General features: G+C 43.9%; 1 protein-coding gene across 5 annotated transcripts in view; it reads right to left on the bottom strand.

The window, feature by feature from the left end:
• Positions 1–27,038, bottom strand: part of LOC310767496 (protocadherin alpha-C2-like) — a 191,134-nt gene that overhangs the window by 79,378 nt on the left and 84,718 nt on the right. The window contains exon 1 of one of the 5 annotated variants that reach the window (XM_083624535.1): positions 23,119–25,747. The exons of 3 other annotated variants lie outside the window; for them this stretch is intronic. In XM_083624535.1, coding sequence (XP_083480661.1) covers positions 23,119–25,494 — 2,376 coding nt within the window. In that variant the 5' untranslated portion in view covers positions 25,495–25,747. Of the gene's footprint in view, positions 1–880; positions 3,482–23,118; positions 25,748–27,038 lie in introns of those variants that run through there. One more of the 5 variants, XM_083624537.1, reaches the window with a different exon arrangement.

The raw sequence follows: 27,038 nt of genomic DNA, 5'->3' as shown, positions 1-27,038 counted from the left end.
TTGTTGTAGAAGACTGTAGTTTGCCATAATTGGAAGTAATTTTACAATAGGTCATAATGCACTTATAAAGCATATTGGCAGCGTCACTAACAAAAATATTCAAAATTCCACCTTTTTCCATATTGCGGATCTCTGTATTTCTTTAACCTCTTCACAAATTTTAAGAAAGCACATATTCCAACTTTTAAAAAAAGGAATGCTAACCATACACAATCATATTGATAATATGGCACAATTTATAATCAGTACAAGGAATTCAAGTATTTTGTAATTTTCAGCACAGTGAAGATCAAACGTTTGAACCAAATTTTTAACTACCATTTCCCCACAACTGAGTAACAGCTAACTAGATAGCCATAAAAAATCTCACTGGAGAATATAAGAAAGCCCTGCTGGATCTCAACAAGGAGCCATCTAGTCCAGATTTTAACCACTGGCTAGGCAGGTTAGTGTTGATGGGCCATCCTCCATGTATTTGTCTATCCCTTTCTAATAAAGCCATCTAAGGCAGAAACTTTCACCACATATTGTAGCAATAAATTCTTTAAATTAATTATGCATTATGCACATTATGCATTATGTGAAGTGGACGGTTGGCTGGGCTTTTTTTTTTTTTGGCATTACTGTCCATTAGTGTCCATGGTAGAAAAAATGATGAGAGGCAGGTACAATCTATTTGCTGTTAGTTCTTTTAGTCTGTCCTTAGTTTCTAAGAGGTTAGGCGCAAATTCAGTGTTGAGTCTATAAATGTATTGACTTCCTTTAAATCAAAATGGACCAAAGTGGATACACCTTTGGGTTATTTTTGCCACCCCAAACACAGATACAGATGCCCAAGAAAGACACATAACTTTTTATATTAAAAGAATACCCTGCTTACCACCAGAATGGCATTAAAGTGGTCACTCTTCACCTTCTGCACTTGAATGCAAGATGCTGGCACTTGTAATAATCCTGCCCCCTTGGAAAGGTTTCCGGCATCTCCATTGGGCATCAAGTTGTTATTGCTAGGCCCAACACCCAGAGATGCCCTGTACAAATAGGTGTGCGTAAGCTTCCCCATGCCTGCAACCTCGACCATCTCTGGTGTAAAATGAGAACTTGGGAGCATGCGCACATTGTAGCGATACTTTTCATACTCATCTGTGGGGCAGCAGCAGCAGCAGCTGCATGAGGGACTAGTCCTACAGTGAAAAAGTCGAATGGCAAGAAGGAAGATTAGAAAGCCAAGGAAGACAAAGGAAAGGCAAGCTAGACCAATGATCAAGTAAAAGTTCAAGCTGGACAGCTGCTGCCCACGTGCTTCCAAGCTGTCATCAAAGTCCGGGAGCGCTTGTGGGAGAGAGTCAGCCAGCAGAATGCCCAGGGTCACGGAGGAGGAGAGAGGAGGCTCCCCACTGTCCTTTACCAAGACCACAACTTTGTGCTTGATGGGGTCACTAGACCTCATGGAGCGACTAGTCCTGACCTCTCCAGCATTGGGTGAAACTCGAAACAAACTGCTGTCGGAAGACTGCAAGAGGTGATAAGAAAGCCAGGCATTCTGCCCACTGTCTGGGTCGTGGGCCACTACCTTGGCCACCAGGTAGTCAGCATCTGCCAAGCGGGGAACAATTTCTACTGCCACTGAGCCATTCCTCACCCCTGGGTACAAGATGATTGGGGCATTGTCATTCTGGTCAAGGATGGTAATGCTGACTATAAAGGCGGAAGCCAGGGCTGGAGAGCCATTGTCCTTGGCCTCCACTTGAAAATGGAAGCTCTGGAGTTGCTCAAAGTCAAAAATGCCCTTTGCATAGACAATTCCATTGTCTGCATCAATGGCCAAATAGCTGGTCAAGGAGCTGCCTTGGATGTCAATGTCCCTGAGTAGGTAGGAGACCCGACCATTCTCCCCCAGGTCTGGATCAGAGGCTGACACATGAAAAAGGGACACCCCAGGCTTGTTGTTCTCCATGACGGAAACTTCACGCATCTGGTTGAGGAACTTAGGGGGATTGTCGTTCACATCCGCAATGTGCACCCGCAGAGTCTTCTGAGTGGCGATGGGAGGGGAGCCCAGATCAGAGGCAGTGACAGTGATGTTGTATTCGCTGACCCGTTCCCGATCTAGAAGGCCGCTGGTGACCACACTGTAGTAACTATCAAAAGAGGACTTGAGTTGGAAGGGGATGTTGGTGGGGATCTGGCAGATGACTTTCCCATTCTCTCCAGGATCTTCGTCGGTGATGCTCAGGAGCGCTATCACTGTGCCCAGAGAGGAATCCTCTGGGATGGGGCTAGAAAGAGAAGTAACAGTGATCTCCGGAGCATTGTTGTTCACATCAGTTATTTCCACCAGCAGCTTGGCTACAGTGGACATACCAAAGACCCCTTTATCTCTTGCTTCAATGAACATCTCCAGGAGGGGCTTCCGGGCGCCTAAACTCCCACTTACTCTTATCTCCCCGGTCTGGGGGTTGATGTGGAACATCTTCTGGAGCTCAGCAGGGGTGCTGTTGCTGAAGGCATACCGGACCTCCCCGTTCTGACCTTCATCTAAGTCCGTGGCGTGCACCTGAGTGACCAGAGTGCCATTGGGGGAGTTTTCAGAGACGCTGGCCCTGTAGACGGAATGCTCGAAGGCGGGGGCGTTGTCATTGGTGTCAAGGACGGTGACCACGACCTGGGCGTCTCCGGACCTCTGGGGCGTCCCTCCATCTTTGGCTGTGACCACAAGCCTGTGCGTGGCTTGCTGCTCGCGGTCCAAGGGCTTCTCCAGCACCAGTTCCGGATACCTGCTGCCGTCCCCGCGCGTTTGCATTTCCAGTCGGAAAAGCTCGTTGGGGCTCAGCGTGTAGCTCTGCACGCCGTTGATGCCTTCGTCTGGGTCCTGGGCGTTGGGCAGGGTAAAGCGAGCTCCCGGCGCCAGGAACTCGGCCACGTTCAAATGGTACTCGTCTAGCGGGAAGATGGGGGCATTGTCGTTCACGTCCAGTATTTTAAACTGCATTTTATAAAGCTCCAAGGGGTTTTCTAGCACCAGTTCGTAATTGAGAGAGCAGGTAGGTTTCAGCGCGCAGATCTGCTCGCGGTCGATGGGCTCCTTGACAGACAAAGCTCCGGTGCTTGCATCGAGGCTAAAATACTGCTTGCTGGAGCTGGTGATCATGCGGAATTTCCGGGAGGGAAGCGTCGCGGCCACGATACCCAGATCCTGCGCTAGGTTCCCGACAGGCGTGCCGGGCTCCGTTTCTTCGGGGATGGAGTACTCTACTTGTCCATTGACGGTGTAGAAAATAAGGCAGCACACCATTAAATAGACCCGCATTCTTCTATCCCTGGCTTCCCCCTCAGCTCCCTGCAGACCGAGCCAACAGTACCATAATCCCACGTTCTCAGCAAATTTGCTGCGGCGGCAGCAGCCAGAAACCCGCTGGCTAGGAGGCGCGGGGAGAGCAGGCGCTGCTCTTCTTCTTCTTCTTCCAGGCGCCGGCCGAAGTCATGGCTCGCCCGCCCGCTTCCCTTGTGCTGAGCCAGCGAGAGCGAGCCCTGCGCGAAGGCAGCCGCTGCCTTTGGCTCGGGATGAGCTCATGGAGGGGGGCGAGGGGGAGAAGCGCTCCTATTGCAGACGCGGGGGCGCCTGGCTGGAGCACAGCGCCGCCCAGGGGCCCGCGCGCACGCCGCAGCCTCCCCAGCCCTGCCCCGACTACGGTATCAGGAGGTCAGCGCGGAAACGTCGCAGATGATGCTGCGGGGAAGCAGCCGCCGGAGGGGAGGGGGCCGCGCTCCCCGCCCCGCGACCTGGGCGAAGGCGGGGGAGAAAAGCTTCCGTTCTCGCCCCGCGCGCCGCGGCTCCGCCCGCGATGGAAAACGCCCAGCCTCGCTGCCGAGAGAGGCGGCGCCTACCTGGAAAGCGGGGCGCGATCGGAGGGAGGCGGGAGCCGCATCTCTCCAGAAACGTGACGAGAAACATGGGGGGGGGAGGGAGCCGTTCGCCTCATGCGCCTTTGCTTCTTCCCTTTCCTCCACGCCCAGTGATGCGCGCACACACACACACACACACACCAACACGTCTCTTTGGGGCTTTGCCACCAGGGCGCTTGCCGGGTGATCTGTGCCCACTCAATGTCCCGACTGACCTCCATACGGCTGACTTCGGTTGGTGCCAGAATAGCACCCAAGGCCACGCTAGCTCCCCACCTACCCTTCAGACGTCTCAATAGCACCGAATGGACCTTGGGGTACCGGCAGCTTTTAAGGATGGGAGCTCCGAATCTGGGGCGCTGGTGGTGGACGACGACTGAGAATCCTAGACCCATTTTCCTGGCCCCACGAATAACAATGGAGCTTACTTGTTGAGGCTTTAGAAGAGAATGGCTCTCTATTATTATTATTATTATTATTATTATTATTATTATTATTATTATTATTCTCTAGCCCTTAAGCACCGGCAGCTTGAGCGTCTCGTTGCTGTGAGACTACAGTGTTTTTTCCTGGGGCGCCTCCTAAGACCGGGGCACCCCTGTGCCATAGGCTGCAATCCCGTACAAAAGCACACTCACTTGGGAGTAAGGCCCACTGAAGTCTATGGGGCCTACTTCTGCGTGGACGTAAATAAGGTTACACTATCGAATTCCTTTGACGGGATAATGAATTTATATGCGGGAAATGGGTTACTGGAGGCAGGGCAGAAGCAGAGGAAAGCTGGAAGAAGCAGAAGTCTTGGGTTTCTTGCCACCTGGCAAATCCCGAGGCTGCTCCGCCCCAGAGTAGGAGTTTTTGTTCGTACTTGCTTTACTGACATTTGCCTCGCCACCTGGCTGACATGCCCTCGTGTTCCCGGGTGGATTTTGTGTTATGCCCCAGGGAACCCTCGCTTGAGTTCCAGCGGGAAAATCTTCAGGACGACTTTTGGATCAGGATGAGGCAATTGTTGCAGCTTGCAAGATGTGCTTGTAAACACAACGGAGACTTGTGGCACCTTAACGCCTGGCTCTCAAACCTTTTCCTCTAGTCCTCGCTTTCAAGATAAAAATTTGCTCGCGCCACGCCAAATTTGCTAATATATTGCAAAGAAATACATTGGAAAACAAAAAGAACCAACTCTTAGCAATGATTGATTTGTAACACAGAACACAGCTACTTAATAATATGATCGTGGGACGTCCAGAAAGTATAAACAATGCAGCTACATAAGAACATGAATCAACCCCAAAAGGGTCTTCTCCAGCACCCGATCGAAAGGCAGTTCTGGATCACAACTAGGATTGTCATCAGTATCACTGGATGCTCTTGCTCTCGTTTTGAAAGGGTATCTATCCAGATTCTGCAAATAATAAAAAAATTCTTTGATTGTCCTTGAATCTTCCCGCCACTCTTGCCATCTTCTCCTGCCCCACACCAGAGTGGCACAGCCACACCCTTCGAGAGCCCCTGCCTTAAGGGCTTGGTCATCATCTTTGGTGGGTTTTGGACACACTTTGTTTTAATCTGCTGCTCTGCTTAAAACGGAGCGCCTTTGGGGGCCATTAAACGTCTCCTCATTACTCTGTGATTGCTTAAAACTGGTAGTCCTTATTAAAATGCGGCTGCATATTAAAGCTGCGTGCGAAAACTCAGGGCTCCGACTGCTGAACCACGTCTTCTTCTCCGACGCTCCAAGGCTGGCGATGCTCAAGAAGAAAGAGGACAAAGAGTACGTATCGCAGCTCAGCTAATGCCCAGACTCCAACTGAAGGCGCTTCTGCGATTGACCGTTTGGCTGTGCAGGCACCATGCCTTCAAAGGATGCACACGGATATAGGATTCTCGGTGCTTTAAATATACAGTATAGGGTGTGCGCAGCCTTTGCCTTCATGGAAGGGTGCAAACGGGATCTCCTTTGGCCGAGACTGAAGATGAGCTCTGGGAGGCTCAGAGTTTCAGTCCTAACCGTAAGTCATGGAAGCCCATATAATTATTCTGGAAGAATATTTCACAGCTGCAGCTTTGAACATTTGCCTGCCATCTCTTGGGTAGCTTTGAGTGGTGAGACGTCCTTTACACACACACACACACACACACACACACACACACACACGTCCTGCATAGTAAGAAGCATTTTCTTCGCCTGGGCTGTTTCACGCACAACAACGGGAGCTGGCCACCAGTCCTGGCTGTCCGCCCCGATGGGCGTATCTGCGTGGTATAGGCATTTCCAGATCCGTTTGTGACATCCACGCTTTATCTTTAAGCCAAATCCACTTCCAAGAACTTAGCTGCGAAGAGGCCGGTCAGTAGCCGAGAATGTAGGCGACGTCAACGGGGTACCAAAAATGTGCACCGGTTTCTTCCCGGCAGGGTTTCTGCGCCTCTCCCGCAGTGGTCAACGTGCTGGGCTGCCGGGTTCTGCAGGTGCCTGGTCTGGGCAGGACTCCAGGTAACCGCCGCTGCTAGTCTTCCTTCTTGTAAACTCGCTTGCAATTCCAGTCCCGCATTGGCTGCTGTTTCTATGACGTCACGGCAGCCACCCCTATCCTCGGCGCTGAGCTGAAAAGAGGGTTGTCGCCTCCCGCACCAATTTCCTCCGCTTCACCGACAACTCCTGGGAGCTCCTCGCGTGTCAAAAGCAATCTTTCCAATTCCACTTCACGCCTCCGAACAAAACGTCCTTCCTGGGGCAGCCTCCCTGGCGGGCATCTGGCAGAAGGCGAGAAGCAGCAGCTGCCTGGAAAGAAGCCCCTTAAAGGCGAGCGGCCCCCGACGCCCGCTGCGCCTCCCAGGAAACCTGCGGGCGGCATCTCTTGAGCGCTCGGCAATGGGCAGAAGAACAGCTGCCAAGAAGGCAAACTGCGCGTCCGAGATTCGCCGCTGGATTCGGGAGCGCGTCGAGCGGCTGCTGCGCGTTGATTTACGAGTCAACCGCAGGGAACCTGATTTCCAGGAATCCCGCGGCGTAAGGACTTCTGTGCAAGGAAGGGCGGCCGCGTCTCTCGTGCTGCCGCCTTGCTCCCCGCCGGCCAAGGACGGCGCTACCCTCGAACTGCCCCTCTGGTAACCTGAAGCCATCTTGTAACTTGGAGCTTTCTCCATTCCCTCTCTTTTATGCCTCTGTGCAGAAAGAGACATGGGTCTCTCCCAATGAAGACCTTTGGCACGAATGCAAGCAAGTGAACCGCCATCCAAAGGAGTCCTGCCGACAGCCAGCCAAGTGCTTTTTAGGAAAAGGGAAGAGCTGAACATTACGAAGAAAAGCACTCATTGGAAACCTTCCGTTTTGCTTCGCCTTCTTTCAACGGCGAGATCACCCCTTCAGGTGTCACAGAAAACTGTTGTCTTTCGCCTTCTTTCTTTCTCTCTTTGGGGGCCCACATTACAGTGGTACCTCGGGTTACAGACGCTTCAGGTTACAGACTCCCCTAACCCAGAAATAGTACCTCGGGTTAAGAACTTTGCTTCAGGATGAGAACAGAAATCGTGCTCCGGCTGCGCGGTGGCAGCGGGAGGCCCCATTAGCTAAAGTGGTGCTTCAGGTTATGAACAGTTTCAGGTTAAGAACGGACCTCCGGAACGAATTAAGTTCTTAACCCAAGGTACCACCATACTGCTCTATAGCTAAGACTTGCTGCTTTCTAAAATTCATCCCTTTTATTTCATGGCTCTATAAAAGACTCTTACTAAGTCCCACTGGCTTTAATAGGGCTTACTTCTATGTAGACATAAACAGGACTGCACTGTAAGTCTGTTCTCCATTGCTATCCATTAATCAAGCACCAAACTGATTAAAACCTCAGCTCCCTTTTGCTATTGACTCATGCTTTTTCATTTCTGGTCCCTTCATCTCAATTTTAAGGAAACATTTAAAATGCATCTTTTCTTTCTTGCATTTCACATTTGATGTTCTATTTGAAAAGACTCCATTGAAATAAATGGGACTTGGACAGGATTTAGGTATCTAAAGACAAGCCCTATTCAGCTGGATGGAACTTGAACGAAGTGTGGGAGATTAGCAGCCCAATCTAGCAATGGATATTCTTACTAGTTAGCATGAGAAGGGGTTAAAGACCACAGAGCTGTACTGCCAATAGACAGACACAGATAACAGAAATGTAATTTGTTGAGAGGGCTCTGTGTAGTGTCATTTCGTCTCCTTTCCTGAGGGGGGGGGACATATGGACTATTCCTTTCTCTCTTCCTGTTTCTCTTTGATAAGCAATAGGAGCAGATATACATCCAACTGCTCCAGCTCAGGCACATGCCTCAGGCTGTTTATACTGGAAATATAAGTATTTTGCCTGCATTTATTTTACTGCTGTTGCTGCTGAGAATGAATGCAGTATTATGACTTTTTCTGTTAAGGATGGAACTTTAGACTTTGCTCAGCCCTACATTTTAAATGAAGTGGTAAGCTGATCACTTTGTATGTTCAATGCATACATGGGCACCTGGAGGGATAAATTGCCATTAATGTATCATCTCCTACCTATTAAAACCCATCTCACATGAAGATCTTGAACCAGACAACAAATTGTGCATGAAATACAGGTAGAATAATCTGTACTTCCCTGCTCCATCACCACTCTCTCTGTCTAGAAGAGAAAGGAAGATTCTGAAGGATGACAATGAGCTGCAGAATTTGAAGTTTTCAGGAAGTGAAAGGTGTGTGTGCCCAGAGTGTTTGTGTCTGATGACAGGGACAAGTGCCGCTTCTGTCCATCTGCTAGGATGCAGGCTGCAAAGGTGGGAGGGAAAAGGCTTTTTGTGGGACTGCAGGTTCTACAAGAGAGGAAGTCTAACTTTAGGGATGGCAGAAGATTTAATGGCATGTTGGTAGCCAGAGGTTTTATGGTGAAGGCTGTAACGGTACAAGGGGCAGTTTGCTTCTCTATCTATTTCTAGGAACCACAGGAGTGGAGAGCACTTGTACTTGGGTGCTTGGGTCTTGCTTTGGGACTTGGCACAATCAACTGGTTGGTCACGGTGAGAACAGCATGCTTGACTAGATGGGCCATTGGCTGAATACAGCAGCCTCTTCTTGTGTACTTTTTGCAGAACAGCCAGACCCTGTACCTACAGACTGCCTGGCTTAGGCAGTCAAATGCTGACTTGTTCCTCACAAGGACCAGATACTTCCTTGATGATGATCCTTCAGCAGAAGTTTGAGATCACTAAATGGCACTTGTTGCAGTTCTGTACAAATGCAGCGGGTGGGGAGGCCAAGAGGTCTTCATTTTGCACAGCTTGAAAAAAACTCTTTGGCTGTGCTGTTTTTCATATTGATTCTAATTAATACCGTTTTGATTTAATTTATTATTTTTAACACTGTTATATTGTTCTATCTTGTCAGTATTGCTTGCCACTTTTTATATATTTTTTAGAAGATGACAGGCAGAATTTTAAAAGAAATTAAAGTAAAATATTACAATGTTTAAAATTGAGTATTTTTTTAAATGAAATCTATGGGTTGTTCTACCAATAGCAAAGGAAGTCAAATTCTGAACAATCTCGGAATTTCTTTGTTGTTTTTCTATACTCTCATGTAATTGATCTGCTTTGACATGATAGGCAACATTAAAGTGCTTTGTTTTCCCATTCTGCTATTGTAGGGGCAAGACAATGTTCTCTAACATGTAGTACCCTGGCCAGCAGAACAGTCCTGTGCATGTTTATTCAGAAGTTCTAAAATGTTCATTTGGACTTTCTACATGTATATAGTACTGCAGCCTTAGACTGATGTATATGAATTAGAAATTGTGACATGAACGCACTTGTCAGATCTGGGTTAGCTCTGGAACACTTTCAATGATATTGGGTACAATAATACGTAACAATCAAATAGGATTGATATAAGGCAATACACACAGAGAGAGAGAGAGACCTCTGAACACTCTAAAAAGATTTTATAAACTCCAAAGGAGGTGAGGATATCTCTATGGAGTCAGCAAAAACAGAGGGCCCAATGTTAATTTTATTTCTGTTTATTGATTCACTTACTGCCTTGATCATTTGAAAGCTCTTGGTTGCTGAGCAAACTAGCAAAGATGGGGAGGAGAATTCCCCTCCTCCCTTTGCCACTTCCAACAGAAAAGGCTGTTATCTCATTTGATTTTTAAAAGGTGTAATATACCAACTTGTCATTAGCTCAAAGCAGTTCCGTCTTAAATTAGCACATCATGACAAATTATTAACAGATTTCAATGTTGCAATTCCTATTTCTCTCATCACCTCCACCAAGTGAGAAAGAAGCCCACCCTGAAGGAGAAAAAGTCTTTCAGGACCCCATAGAAGAAGCAAGAACTAGTGTGAATTTCTAGCGCAACCATTTCAGTATAGAGACATCTGGCCCTTACATCTACTCTTCCAAGCTGTGAGCATGATAAGAAGATTACCCGGATTCGAGACAGATACCAAAGAGAACTCAGTTCCAAGACTGTCTAGTTCTGCTCTTCAGTCATCTCTCAAACTGCTTTGGCTGGCCAATATTCATATGCTCTATTGACAATGTCAAACTATCATATAAAATACACTTCAGAAGCATACACAGCAGCATAAATATCATATTTATAAGGCAAGCACAGCATGTAGACTAGGTCTCAGTCTATATTGCCTCCTGCTTCTGGGCCTCCAAGCTGCTCTCACCCCCCAAAATTAAGTGCAGTGTGATTTTTTCCCCCTGCCACAGATAGATGGACTGGAAAGCTGTTACTTGAAGTTGGAACTGGTCCATAGAGCTGATGTAGTGGTAGACTAGCAGAGTGAAATGAGGAAAAATGAAGTAAATTCTCCTGAGATGTACAGTGAATGATTTGTAAACTGAAGACTAACTCGGAGACAACTATTACAATATGCACTTGAGCTGAGAGGTTGTGAAGTTAGTCTGATGGAAAGTAAACTGAAACGTGGAAAGAGCTTATGTAGCTGCCTTAAGCACAGCAGCAATTTTTAGAAATTATATCTCTCCTCCTGTTGGAATCAGTCTCCAGGTATAACAGATTACTTTAAAAATGCTATTAGATCATTAAACACCCCATAGTCCTAGGTAAAACAACAACCAAGTCTCTAGTTTAAAAGAGCAAGAAGAGAAAGACAACCAAGAGTTTAGAAAGCAACGTGTGTTTTCTGGCAGCAGATGCCCCAGTACTATCCTACTTCCTGGTCACTGCGACAAAACACCTTGGTAGTGTGTGGCCAGTGGTACTCAAATGTCTGAGAAATGCAGAACATAAAATTCCAATGCAAAGCAAGGAAAGTATTTTAACAAGCTACTTGAAGAGACATACAAGTTAATGGGCAGGGAAAATGGAAAAGAAAAAAGCATATATGCAGATAGGCTTAGAGTGGCAGGTGAAGACAAAGCTTGCCAATGCCAAAACATTTGTTATAAGCACAAGTACAACAGATCCTGGAAAGAAGCAGCTGTTTTTTGACCTGCAGTTCCATACACAGCATGGATACATTTCTAGGGAGATCAATCAAAGGCAGAGGCTAGTCAAGAAAGAAAACAACGCCTTAGGCTAACATGAGGAAGGATTTGTTGGTTGACATTCTTCTGTCTCAAGAGATAATGGAATGTGGCTCCAGTCAAACTGTTGTGTTAACAGCATAAAGTGACCTCCCAGGGATGCAAACCTGGGCAATGTGTATGAAGGTCCTGGGCTACCCAGATGACAAGATCCCCTTCTCAGCCTCGCTGATAGGGTCCAAAGGAAAGCAGAGCAAGACATCTGGCACCAGCTTGGCTGCAGGAGTTACCAGAAGGAGGTGTACAAGGCGCCATCCAGCCATCTTAGGGACTCTGCTATGGGTTGATGTAGGGTTTATTCCTTAGTCTTTTCTTCTCCCAAAGATATCACGCAAAGCATCAGAGATTTAGGACCAGAGTTTCCCTTCTCCTAGATTGGGTTTGCAAGCCTCATCTGCCCCTCACTTCCTTCTGCAGCATGTGCAGAAACTGCCTTATTGACCATTGGAGCCACTATTGTCTTGTCTGCTCAATCTGCCAGAGCCTGTCTTCACATGCAGGTGAAGTCCCTAACTCACTGAGAGTTTGAGACCCATTGGCTACCCTCACCTGGTTTAGCCGGCTAGTCAAAAGCGTTTCATGGGGTGTGCCCACTGTTGCATGCTGACAGCTTCTAGGAGCCATAGGTGAGAGCTGAGTGCAGAGTGGGGACCAAAGGTGGACAAACTACCCTAGAAGGAGCACGATTCATACAAATCAACTGCAATTCCTTCATAGATACAAAGACACACACATACCTCAACAGCAAAATGAACCATTGCAGCAAAATAACATAATCTCAGCCCATCAAATACTGAAGGAAAAGGTAAGTTTTTACCTGAAAAGATGTTAACAAAGGACCAGGCGGACCTCATGAAGGACAGTATCCCACCTCAGAAGAAGATTTAAGAGTGTGGGTGGCTTCCAGAAGCTACTGAGACTCTGAGACCTAAAGAGCTTTGTAGGTCAAACCAGCATTTTTAAACTATATAGGTCAAAACCAGCATTTTAAAACTTTATAGGTCAAAATCAGCATTTTAATTGAGCTCTGAATCTAGAACAAATCTAGTTGTAACAGAATTGGTGTTATAGTATCTCTTCGCCTTGAAGCTGTCAACAGTCGGGCAGCCACATTCTTTCCTAATAGAAGCTTCCAAACCATTTTCAAAGGCAGTTCCATGTAGAGCACATTGCAATAGTTCAATCTTGTACTTACCAGAGAACAGATTACTGCAGCCATATTACCCCTGTTCAGATAGGGTTGTATTTGAGCCACTGGCCTAAATTGGTAAAAGGCACTCCATGCCACTGAGGCCAGCTGTGTGTCTTCCCCCTTTGTTCTGACAGTTGTGGGAGGCTTGGGAGTCGCGGGTGGGCGGCTCGCTCCGCCCCTGGCTGCAGGGCATGCACCGCTCAGTGCACCCAAGCATCTATCCCACACCTGGGAGGACACCCTCCATGCCCCTCCCCCCTCAGGAGCACACCCACCCTGGGCAGCATGGGCATATGCTCTGCCACTCCTTCTGGAGTCTATCATTCAAGTAGGAGCGGAATCATTGGAATGCAATGCCCCAAATATCCAGCTCAGGCACTCGCCTCAGAATGATAAGTAAAGGTAAAGGGACCCCTGACCATTAAGTCCAGTCGCAGACGACACTGGGGTTGCGGTGCTGGCCGAGGGAGCCAGCGTACAGCTTCTGGGTCATGTGGCCAGCATGGCTAAGCCGCTTCTGGTGAACCAGAGCAGCGCACGGAAATGCTGTTTACCTTCCTACCTGAGCAGTACCTACTTATCTACTTGCATTTTGATGTCCTTTTGAACTGCTAGGTTGGCAGGGACTGAACAACGGGAGCTCACCCCATCACGGGGATTTGAACCGCCAACCTTCTGATTGGCAAGCCCTAGGCTCTGTGGTTTAGACCACAGCGCCACCCGTGTCAGATGCCATGGTCAATGATATTGAAAACCTCTAAAAGATCAAGGAATATCAACAGAGTCACACTCCCCCTGTCTCTTTTATGACACACGTCATTGTACAAGGCAACCAAGTTTCCCTATGAAACCCAGGTCTGAATCCCAACTGAAATGGATCTGGGAAATATGGTTCCTCCAAGAGTACCTGGATCTGGTTGGCAACCACCCTTTCAAGAACATCTCTCAAGAGACTGACTCCATCTTGAGTGGGAGATCTCACACAGCTGTTTTTCACAGATTTTACAGAGGTCTCATTGTGCCTTGCAATGCTGGTATGATGCCCAGTCAACAAACGTGTTTTAAAATTTGCTTCTGGCAATGGCTAGAAGTTAACAGAAGACTGGTCTGTGAACTACTGGGACCAGAGGGCTAGAGAAGGAAACCCAGCTAATAGAGCTTTCATCTTAACATCATGCGTTTTGTGGTTGAAGCAGCTCTTAGGATATCTTTGTACACTCTCAAACAGCAGCTTGTGTCCATACTACACATTACCATAGCTGTGGGTAATGTACAGTAATTATAGATATTTCTTTGCTACAAAGAACCACTGGGAGCAATGGAGGCACCTCACTTAGCACAACTGGGGCACTGCCTACCCTAAATCTCCAAACCCACCAAAGCTATAGCCCAGTTCCTCCTCTGTTCCTTACATTCCTATTAAATACACTTAGAGACCCTCTGGACTTGTTTTTGCCCATCTGCTGTGCTGGCTAATCATCTCTGGGCAGCACAGCCAGGCAGAACCATCCTAATAGTTCCATCTATCTCTTGGAACTTAAAAGGGTTTGTAAATACTATACAGTGGTACCTCTGGTTACGTACTTAATTTGTTCTGGGGGTCTATTCTTAACCTGAAACTGTTCTTAACCTGAAGCACTACTTTAGCTAATGGGGCCTCCTGCTGCTGTCATGCCACTGCCGCGTGATTTCTGTTCTCATCCTGAAGCAAAGTTCTTAACCCAAGGCAGTGGCGTAGCGTGGGTTGTCAGCACCCGGGGCAAGGCAAGTAATTTGCGCCCCCTAACCCGTGGATTTGCGCCCCCTAACCCATGGATTTGCGCCCCCTAACCCATGGATTTGCCCTAACCCCAGATGTTGCGCCCGGTGCGGCCGGCCCCCCCTGCACCCCCCACGCTACGCCACTGACCCAAGGTACTATTTCTGGGTTAGCAGAGTCTGTAACCTGAAGCGTATGTAACCCGAGGTACCACTGTAATAAATTCCACTAGAAGTGCCTTATGGAAGGCAGCAGATCCCTCTGAACCTCCTTTTTTAACACTTTCCCCAGTGGATTAAACTACCAGCCAATCAGGATTCTCTCAGAAATGCACTGAAACCTCCACAGGGTTTTGGTAGGATTATAAATGACCTTCCCAACCCCATCAGTCGCATGCATGCATTTCAATCTGAGCCAATCAGATGCATGAATTTTTGGTCTGCCTGTTGCTCTTCTCTTCCTTTGTGTCACTATTGTCTCACATTTGCAAGGCAGCAAACTAAAGCAGGAAAGACAATCTTGCCCCCACCCCTTCTGTGGAAAGCAGCAATATATCTCTTTGAGTTCCTGGGTCTGGATTTATTACTGGTATATAAATGTTTAAGGAGAGGAGTGGCGGTAAACTATTTCAACATCCTATTTGCTGTCATGGAAAGGGAAGAGGGGGAAATATTAGACCACTCATAGGGAGGAGGGGAATAACCTGGCCTTTTCGTGTGCTGCAAAAGTAGGAAGGGTGAAGACATTTGCATATTCCCAGAAGTGGAGAAGAAGGGCTACCTTTTGTGAGGAAGCCAGTCTCTCCAGCTTTCTTAGGATCTCTAAATATCACTAGCATTTTCAACCTTTAGGTTGGATACTCTATACATCATGCTGCTTACTTTGTAAATAAAATTGTCAATATAATACCTATTGTTTTCCTTGGGCTGTTTGAATATGCTTATTAGCATTCTTTCTCTCTGACTCATGCAGCCTTCAGAATTAAAGGATCTGGAGATTTTATACGCAATATAATTGATTCCAACTGAGGATAACAGCAATAAATTATTATAATTAAAGTAAAAACTTTAGCAGAGATGTCAGGGGTTTTCCTGGGCCCAGGAACAGGCCTTCTGTGATGGGTGAGCTGTGAAAGGAGGCCCCTTGTGACAACAGAGGATTGCAGTACCTTGGAGGCTAACAAATTCATTATGACAATCTGATTCTGTGGCCTCATTATCCAACCCCGTTAAAAATCACTATGCTGTGGTCTACATATTGTACTCTGGTGTTCTAGCCACACATCAAAGTCCTTACAAAGCTATCTGGCTGGTACAGATAAGGCAAACTAGTTTCATGATGTCTACAGTACATTTGGTAAATTATGTGCCCAACTTTTGCTAGCCAGTTCCAAGAATTAAGTGCCCAGGAGCAGGGCTAGCCCAAAGCATTCAGCTATCCAAGGTGAATTAAAACTTTCCCTGTTCTGTCATATCGTATGCTAACTGTACAATAGTACAAAAGGCTGCAAATGAGTACTTACTTGTTTGAGAGCAAGATCCAGTGAACCTGGAGGAATTTATTCAAAGCAAGCATGTATAGGATCAAGGTTCACAGCATCAATAGCTGACTGGGATGTAATAGAAATAGAAGAGAAACTAAAATTGAAAGAATTTGAAGAGATCCGAGAACATGTTAATGATTGGTTGCAATACTTTCAAGTAATTGAGGTTTTTAAAGAAGACAAAAAGAAATTATTTAGATATACTTTATCTAGATTTCAAAGAGAAATTGTAGAGGATAAGAATGTTACTGAAGAAGATGTATACCGTAATTTATTGTTAGAATGGGAAACCAAAGAGGAAGTCAAATGTGTAATGATTAAATGGGCACAAGATCTAGGATACAACTTACAAATGAAAGACTGAGAAAAATTATGGAAAGTTGATTTAAAATTTACCGCATGTACAACTCTGAAAGAGAACTACATGAAAATGATTTATCAATTGTATTTAACTCCTGCTAAACTTGCAAAAATGTATAGAACAAGCTCTAATAAGTGCTGGAAGTGTAAAGAGAAAGAAGGAATGTTTTACCGTAAGTGGTGGAATTGTAAAGTTATAAAAAGTTATTGGGAAATGATTTATAATGAATTGAAGATGTTCAAAATAACTTTTGTTAAAAAAAGAAGAAGCATTTTTGTGAGGTATAATAGAACATGAATTACCAAAAGAATGGAAAAAGTTGTTTATATATGCTACAATGGCGGCTCAGATTCTCCTAGCCCAGAAATGGAAGGACAACCAGACTCCAATGAAAGAAGAATGGCAAGTCAAGCTTGTGGATTAAGCTTGGCGAAACTTATGGGAAGAATCGGCGACAATGACAACAAAGACTTTAAAAAAGACTGGGAAGCTTTTATGTTGTATTTACAGAAATATCGTAAAGAAATGGACTCACTAGCAGGGTTTGATTAAACACAAGTAAGAAAATAAGATCAAAGGCTAAGAAAGGATAAGATGGAATGAAATCGATTGTAGGATATAATCATGAAAGAAAATTCAGTACAAAAACAATGAGAAGTTAAGAGGATTAAGGTATAATAATATAAAAACAAGATAACAATAAAGCAGAAGTAGTAAATATTTAAAGAACCAGAAAGGGAAGTTGGAGGAAGTCACGGGGAGGGGGAATTTCTTTTATTTTTTATGACAAATGTTACATTGTGTTGATTGATTGAATATAAAATTGTAAAACTCAATAAAATTGCTTTAAAAAAATAGTTGACTGGGATGTTATTTTAATGGCTATCTGTCACTACTTCCTCCTATTGCACCAGGGGAGTCCTTATAGAGGGGCTTACATGTTAATCTGTAGCAGCAAAACAAATACATATTTTTATGACACCTTAAAGATTAACATATTTATTATGGCAAAAGCTTTTGATGAAGCACCTGATGAAATGGACTATAGCCCATTAAGGTTTATGCCATGATAAATGTGTTAGTTTTTAAGATGCTGCAATAATTTTAAAGTATAAATCAGTATGTAGGTGCAGGTCCTAAGTGATTTTGGCAGTCCTCCCTACACACCCAGTTAAAAATTGCCATTTGTATCAGTGGACCAGTCTGTTCTAAAGGTAGGCAGAGGACACTGCATGAAATTTCAGGGCTGGTTAATAAGCACTTACGCTTTGCATTGACTAAAATGAGGGTTGATGCAATCATGTACATAATTACATAATAAAACAGATAGTAATTTCAACACATGTAATCACCTGCACACATTATTTGCATAGTGGAAAATAACAGCAAAATACAACAAGACCTGCAGCAAGAGCAAACTAAGCATTTGCAACAGTCTTTACAAATTGTAGACATCCAGTTTGAAAGAATAGTAGATTACAAATGCCACTCTAATGTCATGACAAATTGGAACCTCAAAACTTTTTTTTGAGGGGTGGGGAGATGGATTCTGAGGCAGGCAATTTTGGATGCATCTCTATAAGATCAGATAAACCTATAAGGGTGGAGTGAATTCAGAGGGATGTCATTTGTGATGCATCCTATTGCCCAGAAAATCAGATAAGCCATGTACTGATCCAATGTGTAGACATCACAGTGGAACTATTCAACTATTCACAGTGGAACTATTCATACTCAATGGCAATTAGAACACAATTCATTTTTATTTATTTTTTACTGCATTTACTTTCTTGCAATTACCGGTATCTCTGCAATTCCTCAATCGATCATGAAATCAATGCTCTGCTAATCAAGGGGTGACGTTTGATGTGAGATATGTAACAATACATTTGACAGCACAAATGCAATTAAATTCATACATATACTTCTTATGTGATGCTGCCTTGCATCCTGAATTCCCTTTCCTTAATTGCAGGTGGTTGCTTATATTAACAAACAAACAAACACCATCCTTCTCATTTTCTGTCTGTACATGTACAAACATAGACACGCTATAAAGAAATATAAAAATAAGCAAATAAAACCAAGAGCAGATAGAAACAGTGGACTAAATTATAAACAGCATTAGTAGAAAAACAAATTGCCTGAGCAGCCAAACAAGGTCTCTGCTTGCTGACAGGTCAACAGAGAGGTAGCTAAACAGGCCTCATTTCTGAAGACTAGGCATAGGCATGGAGGTGCCCTTTCTCATTTCCAATGTCAAACATACCTCAGATGTAGGGAAGGGCCTCTTCTCAAAATATTTAAACCTGGAAAGCTTCATATAGGAGAAGGTGGTCCTTCAGACAACCTGGCTCCATGCCAATCAGGGCTTTAAAGGGCACAACTAGCCTTTTGAATTATGCTCAGAAATATACTGGCAGCCAGTAAAGTTGTTCTATCACTAGGGTCGGGTGCTGCCAATAACTGGCCCAGGTTAACAGCCATACAACAGCATTATGGACTAGCTGAAGTTTCTGAACTAGTTTCTAAAGTTTGTGCAAATTAGTTTCTTATTACATACAGTTTAACAAAGTATGATTTGGGGCATTATTCCATCCTCACAGTATAAAGTTTCCAATAGCATTCAGGGATTGTCAGGGAAGATCAGTTTGTTTTTTACAGCTCAAACAAAACTAATAATTTGGAGTTTAACTTATGATTTGCAAAAAAAATAAAATAAAATAAAATAAAATATGGGTTGGCATTATATATGAACCAACCCTGTGAATGGCACTGAAAACACCTTCCTTACTGGAGCCAACTTTTAGGAATTGAGAACAATAGTCAAATGATGCATATTTTGCTTACAAAGTATAGCAAAAAAACAAAGACAGAACCGGACAAACACCATCAACATTTGACTGTCCAAACACACTCTATAATATGGGTATAATCAAATGATCTGATGTTGACCATAATAAACTAGATCAGCTGCTGAGAAGGCTAATGGCCACTCAGTACCACCCCACCCACCTTGTTTGGCTAAGATAGTGTATATACCAAAATCAATGGAGAAGACGTTTGCAAGAGATCTTTCAAAGCATCTAATCTATGTTCTTTTTCCTAACAAGAGTACAGTAATAGTAATCGTTCTCTTCCCACCCCCCCACCCCCCATCTGCAGTAATTCCAGTGGAATTCTAGCTGGGAATCAAAGGCGTTATGAAAATACCCAGAAAGCCTTTAAAAAGGAATCAGGTGCCCAAGTATCTAGTCACTGATAGGCCACTGATTGGAAGCTGAAATGAAAGAGTTTCTTAACCGATGCAATACACAAATATTTTAAAGTATATTATCAGAATATTTTAAAATGTATTATCAGTATATTTTAAAGTATATTATTAGGGGAGAAATGACAGAAAGGTGGAAATGTCAGAATTCATAGATTTTCTAAACGTAGATTATAGATAAGATACAATGCCCTGGCAAATTCGGATGATTTGTGAAGGCAAAATCAAGCTGCAAAAATTGTACACAGGAACCCAGCAGAAAAGTATGAATAATTTGCTACTGAGCCTGCTCAAATCATAAATATCCAGTCCAGTTTAGGTATTGAAATCTAGTAATAATCAAAGGGGAAAACAAAAAGGACGGAAATACACCCAAGCAATGAAGCAGCTTTATACGCTTGACTTGGTTTGAGCTAATAAGTCTTATAAGTCTTAGCAGTTAAGAGGTAACACATTTTGTCAGGTTATAGATAATTTCTCTCAACAAGCCCACCGAGGATGCCAACTTATTTATAATTAAGAGCAACAAACAACACCCTTCTTCCATAGGTTCACTAGCACATGTCTACAGGAATTTTTGTGCTTCTCCCTTCAGTGAAACAGGATAGCCTTTAAGGAGCGGACAGTTATATCATACAGATAATTTTCCAGAAAGTCCTTGTATTTCAAAATTAGTACCACAAACTGTGTACTAATGGTTCACTCAATATCGAATTAGATATCAGCTGCTTTCAACCGATTCCCTGTTTCCTGGCTGTATCATTATGATCAACAACTGACAGTTCATATTGGCCCAACCCACAGTTTGGCAACATTATTTCACCCAGGGCTGGCCCAAATCGTTTGGCTGCCTAAGGTGGACCAACAAATGGCACCTCACATCCTAATAAAGAGAGCTAACACCCAAGGCCAACCAAGGTATTTTAGCAACTGAAGCAAAAAATTCTACAAGCACATTATAGTCAACCTTCCAACATCTTTAGAGAGGTCCTACAGAAGACCCCCCTCCTTCAGTCCCCAAAGTATACGTGCAAATCAACAGTGGTGGCTTTTTTATTTATTTTTAATATTCAGTTAGCAAATCATAAATCAAACAGCTTCCTCCATCTGTGTGTCTTTGCTTTGGGGCGTATTCCCCCTTTACATTTTATCAAGCATTTCCCCCCGCTTTTTGTTGTAGTTTAACAGCTGCTGGTATTTCTTCAGAGAGGCTCACAAATGCCTAAGAGGTTGTTGCATCCCAATTTGTGCTATGGAAATAAAGCTCAATTAATTTATTTTAATACCATAGCCTACATTTCATCACAATGGATTGCAGGGTGGGATACAATAAAACTATATTTTAAATAGCAAATCTGTAATAATCTTTAGAGAACAGTTAAAATCAATAAATACTATCAATGGTAAAATCACATAATGGAATCTCCTGCAATCTCAGCTGAACAACTTAATGAATCTCAAATGCTTGAGTAAAGAACCATGCTTTAAGTTGGCATCAAAGAGAAAACTGAGTCAGAAGCTGCCATTCCTTAGAGTGGATGTGATGCTACCATTGAATAGGCTCTCTCTGGTATTGCCACATGGTATTCAACTCCTGGCAACAGGACACTGAAAAGGGCCTCTCCAGAAGGAACTTAGTATCCAGGCAAGGCAATATAGGAAGAGACATTCTTTCAAGTACTTAGGTTGCAAGTAATTTAGGGCTTCATAAATCACCACTAACACCTTGATTTCAGCCAGGAAGTCCATTGGCAGTCTTCAGGAACAGCTGGCTGACCCACTTAACAACCTGGCAACTGCATTCCATACTAGCTGAAGCTTCAGTCTTCAAGAGTAACACCACACCAACAATAATCCAAGCAGGCGGTTGACAGAACATGGATTTCTGTGTCAAGGCTATCTCTGTCAAGGAATAGCCATTGCTGGTGAGCCAACAGAAACTGGCCAGAAGGATGAAAGCTAGTAATTTACTAGCAGCTGAGAAGTGTCAGTTGAGTATCTTAGGGATGGTATATAATGTTGGTCAATACACACAAAAACTGAATGGGAACCAAAAGACAAGTCTTTCTAACAATCTTACTCAGCTACGAGTGATTGCCAAAGAAAGAAAGAATATTCTCTCAGAATTGTCCATACAAATTCACTCTAAGATCCTAACTACAAGTTACATTTTTTAAAAAATGTAAAAATTTTTTTGTGATACAAAACAAACAAATGTACAGGCATACCTCAAAGATATTGTAGGTTTGGTTCCAGAGCACCACAATAAAGCAAATATCACAATAAAGCAAGACACACTTTTTTTGTTTGTTTCCCAGTGCATATTGAAGTTATATTGTCATCTATTAAGCCAGGCCTCCCTAACTGCAGGGGCAAGAGGGGGAAAACCCAGCTCCAGCCCTAGACAGCTCTACTCCCAAGGCCAGAAGAGGGGCAGGGGCTGGCGGGGACAGGGCTTCCTTCCCCTGGAAGCAGCCAGGCTTCCTGCAGCTGCACCCATAGCCTCATAAGGAGCAATATCTGTGAAACACAATAAAAGGAGGTGTGCCTGTATTTTAACCCTATTAATGGATGCTATTTCTAAGGGGGTAATTCTGAGCAAAGAAACAGAGTGGGGGGGCATGCTTAACTATTACCCCATCTATCACTTCCCTGCCAAATGTTCCCCTCTGAATGGAGTCCCAAAAGCATTTGCCATTGCAAACATACATTTGGAATTCTGCAAGAGAGAAAGCAACAGTGGGGAACAGAAAAAGCAACTGGAGGGGGAAAGAGTTAAGCACCTTCTTCTCCACTCCCCATATCTTCCCTTATTTTAATCCTTTCTTAAAATACACCCCAAATAGAACAAACCATGTCTTAGATTGACACTAAATTATGAATTAATATAGACTTAAGCTTGTCAGTGGATGTGTGTTCATTCACAATAAGTCATTCATTCAGCGAACAGCAGTTCTCCCTTGGCTATGACAGCTACGAAGGACATTAAAGGAGGACATTAAAACAGAGTGGTAATATCTGAAGTTAAGCTTTGAAGTCTACAAATCTTTGAGCAGCATTTGCCTTGGAATCAATAGAACAAAAATGCACAGAAATGGATAAAAAAAACCTCTTAGGTGCCTTATTAGGTGGTTGCAGTTAATGACAGAAGAATGAGCTCAGCCATCCATCAGCTATGAAAAATAATGAACAGAGAGATGAATTAATAAATTTAAAAATTAAGCCTCCATATAATTTCCCATTTCAGCAAAACAAAAAAAGTCCCACATTATCTAAGCGGCACCATAAACAAGTATTGCAAATTTCACTTTAAAACAGAGTTGTACAAAGTAAATGCAAAATTGTTTAAAATTAATCATAATAACCCCCAAAAGACAAGCTTTGTGTGCTATCAGAAATCTCATTCTCTAAGAAAATTTCAATGGGAAAATTTACTTTTTATGTTGCTAGTGACTCCACATGATAACACATCAGAAAAATTAAAGAAAGCAAACTCTCTTTACATCTCACCTGCCCAGATATATTTGGGACCAGCTCCTTTCCATTCTGCAGTTCCCCATTCTCTGAAAAGATAGGTATGTTGGGGGTAAAAACCATGAGGTCATTCTTGGCACCAGCCTCCCCTGCTGGAGCTGCCAGGATATGGCTGTGGCGATTTGAATAGGACCAGCTGCCCACTTCGCTGGCACAAACCAGTGTGGCTGTGCCAGGACCATACATCACGGGCTCCTTGGGTTGACACTGACATCGCAGAGCCATATACACAATGATTGCCAGCAGAAACAATGTGGAAACTGAGCAGATGGCAATGATCAGGTAGATATTGGAATTGTCTGCCAAGGATCCTGAGTTCACTCCCAACATGGGAAGCCGGGTATCAGTGTGAACAGCCTGAGCACTTGATATCAGTGATATACTGAATGTGACTGTGGCTGACAACACTGGTTTGCCATGATCCTTCACTACTATCAGCAGATTCTGGCTGCTGCCACCTTCTGTCTCATCCAGGGCTTGGGTTGTACTGATCTCACCACTGTATAACCCAACACGCCAAGGACCACTTTTCGCATCATGCAATTCATAGCGCAGCCATGCATTGTAGCCTGAGTCAGCATCCAAGGCACGGATCTTTCCCACTACACGTCCAGCTTCTAGTGGGGCTGCCAGCAAGATGGGTGCCTCCTCTGGCTCAGACACTGCTGGTGCATTATCATTCTCATCCACCACAAAGACCTGAATAGTCACGTTGCCACATAAGGAGGGCAGCCCAGCATCCTTGGCCCTCACTTGGAACTCCAGCAGCTTCAGCTCCTCATAGTCCAAGGGTTGCAAGGCATAGACCTTCCCACTCTCCGAGTGCACCGAGATGTAGCTTGTCAGGGGCCAAAGCTTGTCATCCATCGAGTAGCTAACCAGAGCATTCTCAGCCACATCTGGGTCTGAGGCAGACACAGTGAAGATGTGAGCACCCGGTGGGTTGTTCTCCTTCACAAAGACCATGTAGGAGGGTTGTGCAAATGTAGGTGCATTGTCATTTACATCACTGATGGGCACAACCAGACTGTTGCTGGTTGACAACAATGGCTCCCCTTGATCTTGTGCCATCACCAACAGTCTATATTCAGCTACTTTCTCCCGATCCAGAGGCTGAGCTATCACCAGTGAATAATAATTCTTGAAGTTGGACATCAGCTTGAAGGGGAGCCCAGGTGGCCACAAGGAGCAGCTTACTTGTCCATTGGCACCAACATCTCTGTCAGAAATGCTGAGCAGGGCCACCACTGTCCCTAGTGGGGAGTCCTCTGGCACTGGCACTGACAGTGATGAGACTGATATCTCAGGAGCATTGTCATTCACATCCAAGACCTCAATCAGGACTTTACAATGTCCTTTCATTGGTGGGGAGCCTTTGTCTGTTGCTTCTACCCTAATTTCACCTAACTTAATACTTTCAAAATCAAGTTCTCCATTTAATATGATTTGTCCATTGCTTGAATCTAAACTAATCAGTGCACCTAAATTCTGTGGGTTAACACTTCGAATTGAATATATAATGTCTTTGTTAATTCCTTCATCGAGATCTGTTGCATTGAGACAGATTATTAACGTTCCTATTTTTGCATTTTCAAAAACTTTAACTTGATACACAGACTGATTAAAAACTGGTGCATTATCATTCGTATCCAGCACACTGATTAGCAACTGAGCTGTGCCAGTTTGCTCTGGTTTTCCTCCATCAGTGGCCGTAAGCAATAAATTGTATACGTGAGTTAATTCTCGATCAAGAGGTTTCTTTAACACAAGAACTAAAGACTCACCATGCTTCTCATTGTTTTGAACATCCAAGGTGAAATACTCATTGGGACTGAGTTTGTAGCTGAGATGAGAGTTTGAACCAATATCGTCATCAGAAGCTCCCTCTAGTGGGAAGGATGAACCTGGAAGTCTAGATTCAGGAACAATCAGGGTTTGCCCAGCAGCTGGGAATATAGGAGCATTGTCATTGATATCCTTGATCTCCACTTCCACATGAAAGACTCTCAAGGGTTTATCCAGGATCACCTCCAGGTGAATCATGCATACAAGGGTCTTGGCGCACATCTCCTCTCGATCTATCCGGGAATTAACAAATAAAATTCCATTTTGGACATTTACCTCTAAGTAGTCCTCATGGCCTTGGGATATCATCCGGAACATGCGAGGCATAAGCTCCTCCACCTGCAGCCCCAGATCCTGGGCAATGCGGCCCACGAAGGTGCCATGCTGGGATTCTTCCAGGACAGAGTAATGGAGCTGGCCATTTCCCATTTCCCAGACTCTGTGGATTAGAATCAGCTGCAGCAGCCAGCTCTTCACCAGGGGGCATTGGTCCAAAGACATCGTCATGGTAGGTTTTATCCCTGCTTTGGAAAAAAATTAATCCACTCTCCAGCATCAGCATAAAATGGTGGGAAATAGGCAATTGTTATGCTGCAGTCTCCATGCCATCACCCTGAGCTTCTTGCAGTCTCTTGTTCTTTCTGAATTGCTGGGAGGGGCTTTGATCTCTGCCTGAAAAGAGTATTTTGATTTTCAGTGGGTAGCGACATCTTGTGACAATTGGTATAAATGCCACACAGGTATTTTATTTTAAATTTTCCTCAATTCTTAGATTAATTTCATAATTTCCTTCTGAAATATATGTGTAGTTCGTTGCTATTATTTTCTGACGTTTTTCCTTGCAAAGTTAACTTGTGTGTTTTTTGGTATATAGTTGTAATATTTTTGAATAATCATAGTAGAATCAAACAATTAGGTAGAGTACATGTTGATTTCAATTATCCAAAATAGAACTCAGTCAGAGTATTGTGGCTTCCACAGGTTACATTTTCAACTACTTACACTAGAAGACTTTTATGCTGTTATCACAAGGCATACCAAACTGTTGAGAAGTTTACACTGTAGAGGTCTGAGATACTGAGTCAACTGCATTCCTTCACAAGAGATCAACTAGGCATTACTTCTGGGACCACCGTGTCCAGCGGCCTTCTCTCTTTGCCCAATCACTCTACACAGCAAAGGCACAGTGTGTGACAGGCAGAGAACTGACACATTAAAAAATTAGCCAGAGAACATTGGAAAAACCCTACTGGATCCAACTAAAATTATTTTAGAACCTCAAACTAGGGACACAGCCCATAATTTATTTGCAACCCAGCCTATTCCATCTTGCCAGGTAAGGTCATTGAGAGCCAAAACAATAATACAGAAATTGCTAGACAAAGGCTACGTACACAACATACATTTAAAGCATGTGACTTCCCTCAAAGAATTCTAAAAACTGTAGTTTCCACCCCCAAGCTACAATTCCCAGTGCCCTTAACTTTCTAACCACCACACCACATTGACTGACTTGAAAATTAGTGTTCCTTCCCTTTAAAAAAATAATCATAAAAAAGAAATACAAATCCCACTATCCTAGATTCAACAGGATAATAGTTTTTAAGGATATTATTGAGTCATTCTTTGCATCCTCCTGCACTTATGCATTACAGTGGTTAAAAGAATACAAAAGTACTAGGGAAGTAATTCGTTAATAATTGTACTGTCCCCAAGCAGAAGGGCAAGAAGAACTACCCCAGTTGATGTTTGCATTATTGAGAAGATGGCTGATAGTTGATAGAGGCTCTAGGCCTCGGTTGTGTTTTGAATTAAAATAAACAATAAAATAATTGTCTGTATTTTAATATAAAAATATTAAAAATGGTAATATATACCATGTTTCATTAGAAAGTAGCAATATCTGCTTTTACTTGCAAGCTACTAATGCAGCACATACACGTGACTGCCTTGCTGCTGACCTCTCTTATTTTTTTATTTATTACTATTTTAAAATATTTATATGCCATTTGTCCCAGAAAAGTTTATACCCACCAACATTTCTCCAATGA

The sequence above is a fragment of the Podarcis filfolensis genome, assembly GCF_964270895.1.
Source record: "Podarcis filfolensis genome assembly, chromosome: 7".
Lineage (NCBI taxonomy): Eukaryota > Metazoa > Chordata > Lepidosauria > Squamata > Lacertidae > Podarcis > Podarcis filfolensis.
This window is presented reverse-complemented; position numbering and strand designations above follow the sequence as displayed.